The sequence below is a fragment of the Lygodium microphyllum genome, chromosome 29 (genome assembly GCF_053477565.2).
Source record: "Lygodium microphyllum isolate KBCC chromosome 29, Lygodium_microphyllum_v1.1.10, whole genome shotgun sequence".
NCBI lineage: Eukaryota > Viridiplantae > Streptophyta > Polypodiopsida > Schizaeales > Lygodiaceae > Lygodium > Lygodium microphyllum.
In genome coordinates this window covers 81,827,301-81,834,260 of record NC_141163.1, presented here as the reverse complement: position 1 = coordinate 81,834,260, position 6,960 = coordinate 81,827,301, and the positions used below count along the sequence as shown (strand labels likewise).

Below are 6,960 nucleotides of genomic sequence, written 5' to 3'. Positions count from 1 at the left end.
CATTAAGCAATAGAGTCTCTCCATTCTCCACATATATCACTCAATTTCATAGGTTTAGCACAACCATGGGCTCTCAAAATCATTACCGAGGAGAGAGTGATGGGAAAAGGAGGGATATTGATAATATAAAAAGGAGAGGGGATGTAACAATAAGCAAGGGAAAAGAGAGGGGTCAAGTGCCTCTAACCACATGACTTATCATGGAGAGAGATTTAGAGAGATATGCGAGTGCTCTCTCTCTCTCTCTCTCTCTCTCTCTCTCTCTCTTTGATGGTAGGTGGGTGAGACAATACAAGCAAGAACTATTACCTCCTCTCTCTTAGTTGGCTCAAGAAATGGCATCCATGTATCACATAGAGCTAGGTGAGGAGGTGGTTGTTAGGGAGGAGGGAAGGTAACAGGGTTTGAGAGTGTGGTCACCAAAGTGGGACTATGGGCAAAAAGTTGGATCTTTGAGAGGGGAAGGGGGCACAAAAAAATTTGTTCAATAGTCCATTAAGTTGCATTGTTCACCTATCATAACTATACTTCAAAGATAAAGCATATCGTAAGTAAAAGTACAATTGGTAGTAGTAGCTTTAGAGCACCACCTAGATTAATAACAATAACATCACAAGCTATCAATATTAAGATCTAAAAATAGATCCCAAAGATATATATTTTGAAATTCTACTTTAAAGGCAAGTGTTACCAAAAGAAAGAACATTATGAAAGGCATGTTATTACACTACGAAATTTCTTTTTGTAGTCTTAGTGTAAGGTTGTCATATCATGGAGTGTAGTTTCACCTCTCATTTTACACTTGCCACTAATACTAATGTGCTCATGTAGGAAACCAAATTGAGATGGTACCACTTTATCAACTATTCAACCCAAAGTCTATCAAATGCCAATAAAAACTATTTGTAGCTAAATATGAATGTTTAGCCTCAAGTAATGCATTAATTTGATGTTGCCTCCTTGGCAAGGCCATTATGTTTTGTGTCAATCATAACATACTTTTGTACTTGGTCAAGAGGCAAAACTTAAAATGCTACCTTGCTTGATAAATTTGATTACTCCAAGAATTTAACTATTGAGAGTGCTCCACTACCAAGGTCTCACTACTTGCATGAGCACCCAGATATGTTAATGACACTTCAATAGATGCCCATCTCTTTGCTATCACCCAAGAGCCAGTAGGCCCATTTTCCCAAATACAAAGTCCCATGGACTTGATATGAAGAGATTTTACCATTTTCTTAGCATAAAAGAGTGGCCCTTTAGAGTTATAATTCAAAAACATCGTTGGCTAGCTCTATAATCATCTTAGGCTAGGCTTTTTAACTAGCACAAAAGAGTGGCCCTTAGAATTATCATTCAAAATCATCTTAGGATAGCTCTATAGATATAGCTTGTATGACACTTTGCTCTACATTGTCCTACCAATGGAGTAGACAAATGTTCTACAAGAAGCCCAGTTTGGACTAGTTTTTGGTGGTCACTTTTCCCAATCACTACAAGCAATAGGATTGCCTAATTCAACCTATAGTGGCCCAACATCCAAGTAGATACCAATCACTACGTTTACAATTACAACATATGCCAATACCTTAGATGTACCTTAGCACAAAACCACCTACCTCTTAAACCCATCATTTCATTAAAATTGTTTTAGAAATGCAGCCTATATTTTTTCAAACCCGTCTAGCCAATCATTTTCTAGATAGAATACCAATATATCATCACATGTATTGATTACTATAATATTTGGGTTGAAGCTTGTGTTTCCTCAAAGATAAATTTCTCTCTAGTGGCCAAAATCTTTGCAAGGACATTATTACTTGGCATGGATGTCCTATTGAAATAGTAAGTGATTGTGGCCCCCACTTTGTCAACAAAGGCATCCATGCACTCACCAAGGAATTCTAAGCTATAGTGAAGAAGATTGAATAGGGAGAAGAAAAGAGAGAGAATATATCTATAGAGAGGAGAGAGAAAGGGAGGGAATATAAGAGAGAGACTAGAGAAAGAGAGAGAAAGGAAGAATACAAGTCATGAAAGTTACAGAGAAAGGTGAACAAACCTGATTATTGAATGATTCATGAACTAATTGAGTCTCTCAACACCTTATATACCCTATCGGTGTGACCATGTATTTTCCCTATGCTAACATTGTGTCTATCCCATCTATCCCACTCTTTACATAAATCATCTATAAAAAGTAATTGTCTCACTACTCGCAATCTAACAGATTAGGGGGATCCTCCAACAAAACCATTAACAAGATCCTCACCAAAGTGAGAACTCCTCACTATAAAGATTAGGACAACAAGCTCTTGATTCCTTTTTTTTTTCTAGGCCTATAATGCCCTTAAAAATTCCCCATTGGCATTATTTCCTTCAAACTTGCACCTCCATATATATATTCATGCAAGTATGTTGTAGATGTATATGGCGCAAATATATTGCATAATATATATGTGGATGTGCATGCGTGCACATGCATACACACACACACTCTCTCTCTCTCTCTCTCTCTCTCTCTCTCTCTCTCTCTCTCTCTCTCTCTCTCTCTCTCTCTCTCTCTCTCTCTCTCTCTCTCTCTCTCTCTCTCTCTCTCTCTCTCTCTCTCTCTCTCTCTCTCTCTCTCTCTCTCTCTCTCTCTCTAAAAGCAAGTTTCATGTTTTCCTAACTTTAGCAAAGGTTCATAAAATGACTAATTGACACAGAAACAAAATATCCTAAAAAATGGGTTGTTAAGAAAGTAAACCATCTATATGTGATAATCTAAGTTGTATTTATCTTCAATATATAATTTTAAGTTTCATCATTAACCTTAAAAATAATGAGAAAATGTATAAAAAGAAAAGGGTACTATGTTGGGTAAAAATTTTATTTAGCTTAGGGAGTGAGAGTAGGAAGCCAAGCTTGCTAAGGTGTAAGTGGTGTGCCTTGTTTGGAGACATTTAAGCAGAGCTTCACCCATGTAGCTAATATGTATTCTCTTCACACCTTTTTTTTTTGGCATTGGCTAACATTTTATTGAGTGCAAAAAAGAAAGAAAGGCCACTCATATGTATGACTTATAGCTAGAAAAGTACACGCATCTTGTTGATGATATATTTTCCTTTAACAATATGTAAATACTCAAAACATCGCTATCCATCTAGATGTATTGAGCTTGATAAGCTAAGTGATTATCAAGACAATTGTGCTTATAGGCAACTTCCTTGTGAGTTTCCAAGACAAGTGGATTTGAATGTAATGGAAGTCATGCACTTGAATGAATGTGCCTTTTATAAAAGCCAAGTTCTAAACATCAATAGGATCAATCCTGCCTTGAATTTATTGGGATTTCCTCACCACTAAACAAAGGACTATTCTATACTAATGCATATAAAATATGCAAACTTGATCAATTTCATGAAATTGGAAGCACTAACTCTTTGCAATATGCCTCGTGTGGATATCCCCACCTAAGTCCTTGGCCGTGGATTACAATGTGAGTAAATGAAGAACTTAATGATATTAATGACTTTCCATATTAAAAACATACAAGTTTATGTTTTCACATGCATCTATTTGTGCTTGCACATAGGGGCTTGTTTTTGCCACATATGTTGCAAGTAGTGGCTTACCAAGGTTCCTAGAGAGGGTTTAAGGTCGCCATGCTTGCTAGCTCATCTTAGTGGCATATCCATCACTCCTAGTCCTTGTCAATAAATGATGAGGCCATAGACATTATTAGGATATGCAATGGGGGAGATATGAGGATTAGGTTGTGAAGAGTTAGAATTTGGGTTAGGGTTAAGGGTAGGATTTAGTTCCTACATAGCTAAGGATAGGGTTAGGGGCAAGTTTAGGTGTAGGATTAGGATTGGAGATAGGGTTAGATTAATGGGATAAATGTGAGGGTAGGCTTAGGGTTAGGGTCTGATGTTTTGTCATTGGCAGTAAATGATAAGGCCAGGGGAATGTTCAACACTGTTATGCCAGACGACGTGGGAGTTGTTATTAGGGTTAGGGTTAGGGTTTGATTTGGGGACGACGGCGGCGTCCATGACGGTGACGGAGGTGTTGACATACTCGCGGAGGCGGGCGAGGCGGCCATGGCAGACGGTCCAGATGTGGAGCCAGTGGGAGTTGGTATTGGGGGCGGAGCCGGTGCAGAAGCCCTCGACGAAGACCCGACTGCCCTTGACGAAGACGTCCTTTGTGGGCTGGAAGAAGATGTCGGAGCAGGAGACGTGGCCCTCCAGGAGGCGCTTCATGTGGTGCATGGCCGGGGGCCCGTAGTACCAGCAGTCCAGCTCCGGCGTCAGCAGCTGCTGGGCCTTCATCGGCTCGTTCTGGGCCAGGGCCGTGTAAAAGGACCGCACCAGCACCGCGTTTGCATCGGCGTTTGCGTCGGCTTCTTGATATTCTGCCTGCTGGTACTGCTCCTTGTTAGTGTTATCGTATTGCTGCAGTGCACTGCTGTAATTGTCTTCTGCTGATCCTGATCGTCGCCCTGAACTGTGTTCTGATCGCGCACTGTGGAATTCCTCATTACGAGAAATCGCCTGTGATCTAATACTGTATTGCCGGCTCGATGATGGCGAATGCAGTGGCGCTGTCAACGCCGTCTCTCGCGTCGCTTGCATGCACCTCCTCTCGCGTGAAACACACTCTTCTAATTTGTGGAACAGCTCTGTTCTGCTCTTCTCCTCTCCTCTCCTCTCCTCTCCTCTGCTCTGCTCTGCTCTCTCTCTTTTTTTAAAAAATTTCTCGTAAAACTCTGCTCTCTCTCTCTCTCTCTCTCTCTCTCTCTCTCGCAATGAAGAGACGTGGCGACCTTCCGATACAATATATCAACTCATGAAAGATACAATATCAACTCATGAAAGATACCCGTTTTAACGACTGTTTCAGTATAATTTCAAATTAGCGTACTGAAAACTAATTGTTGATTCAAAACATAATTATTAGGTATCAGAGTCTTTTTGTGAAAGACTAATCTGCAAACATGTGGGTACTTCTAATTTCCATATAGCCTGCCAAAAACAATTGTACATTCAGAATATATTTAAGGTAAGTGTCACAATCCTTTTGTGAAAAACTAATTTGCAAATTTGTGTGAACTTACAAGAAGAAACCAAGTACTTGTGATTAGGCCTAACTAGGGGTACATAAGTGGTATTATCTAGCAATTAACCCAGCCTACAACAATAGACCAAGCTCTTGTGATGAGGTTGAATTAGGAGATCAATAAGTTGCTTGACATGTTAGCCAAGTTTCAATTGTGTGAGTCAAACTATTTTCTTGCCAATCTAAAATTACAAAACTCAATTCATGTATAAAGTGGTAGGAGGGGGTAACCATGGTCATTATGAATGTTAGGATGATCCTATTCATGTGTATTGGAAAGGGGTAATGACATCACTTATCTCCATAAGACTATTGAGAGTGCCAGAAAGTTGACCAACCTCCTCATACATCACAACCCACTTCCAACATGTTAACCCCATTTCCATCCAAGGCTAGTGAGAGATTGATTGTGGGTTCTATATCATATTATTCATCATGATTTTATGATGGGAGGCACACAATAATGAAAATAGCTATAGAGTGGAATAATGGCACCACAAATTTGATATTGATCTTAGCAAGAAAATATTATGAATTAATCATATTTTAGAATTAGAAGCATGCAATGTGTTGCACCAACTACTTTGCAAGAGGCTAAATTCTATTGGGATGAGAGGCATACTAGAGCTATGGGGAAGCTCACCAAGAAGATATCGCACATTGCTTAGACTCTCATGAAGCTAGATTGTGCTTGTGAGAGGCCTATTGTGGTCATAGTTGATACTAGTCCTATTGGGATTGATTGGGCTATCGGTTAACATGATAAGGAGGGACACAACTATACTATTTGGTTTGGAGCAAAGGTTTGAATGAGAGGCAATGAAGGTATCCAAAAATCAAAAGAGAGCTTTGGTTCATTGTGACTACTCTTAAATGTGATAAGGAGTACTTTATTGGTGCTTTAAATGTGGTGGAAACTGATTGTTTGCCTCTATTGGGGATGATCGCTAGTTGTTCTACCCTTGATATTGCTATGCTATGATAATTCAGTATTGGAGACTGAGCAACAAGTAGTCAAGACTTACTTAGTATGCTTGTTCGAGGATGCATACTGCTATGTGATCGACTCAAAGCATATGGCTCTCATGCATAAAGATTTACAATTAGCGAGGAGGATATTTAGAGGAGAATGGAACTAAAGTCCCTACATTTGTAAATTTTTGCATTTAAGCCAGCTGTGTAAACCCTTTGTGGAGCCATCCATTTGTACATAAATGAAATAGAGTTCTATTTGTTTGTCCATGTACATTAGCATCTATTTTGGAAAAAAAAAATAATTTATGTGTTTTTTCTTACATTGATAACATATTCTTAATGCTTGTCATACACAGCCATGATAATCACTACATATATTGCTTGTTCTTGATGATGGTTGTATGACACCCATGATAATTACTAGGATGTTGTGTATGAGAAAATATTTTTTGAAAACCTTGATCATAGTTGTTCTTGCACACACAAATAGTCGAATATGTTTCCATGTAGGGGTACTAGGAGTAGCACATGCAAAAGACCCTACCATGGTGGATGAAATAAGTAGATGGCCTTGCAAAGTGATTTGACTAGTAAACATTCACTTCAAATGCATCCAACCACATGTCTTGGGATAAATTTGACTACCATTTTGACATTATGGACATCCACAACTCTATGATTTATCAAATAGCATCACATAATTGTAGTTGCCTATATGAATCAAATAGGACCAAGACCATGATACCATACTTTCAAACACAAGTCATGTGAAAAGAAAAACATATTAATATATCATTTTGTCTTACATCAAATAACTTATGAGATGTGCAACAATTAGAGATGTTGTAAGTACCAAGGCATGCAATGATTTTCAAA

General features: G+C 38.8%; 1 protein-coding gene across 1 annotated transcript; it reads right to left on the bottom strand.

The window, feature by feature from the left end:
* Nucleotides 1–2,827: 2,827 nt before the first annotated feature.
* LOC148010840 (uncharacterized) lies at nt 2,828–4,783 on the bottom strand. Its single transcript, XM_087671788.1, has one exon. The coding sequence runs from the start codon at nt 4,623–4,625 to the stop codon at nt 3,927–3,929; it is 699 nt and encodes a 232-aa protein (XP_087527914.1). The 5' UTR covers nt 4,626–4,783; the 3' UTR covers nt 2,828–3,926.
* Nucleotides 4,784–6,960: the final 2,177 nt, after the last annotated feature.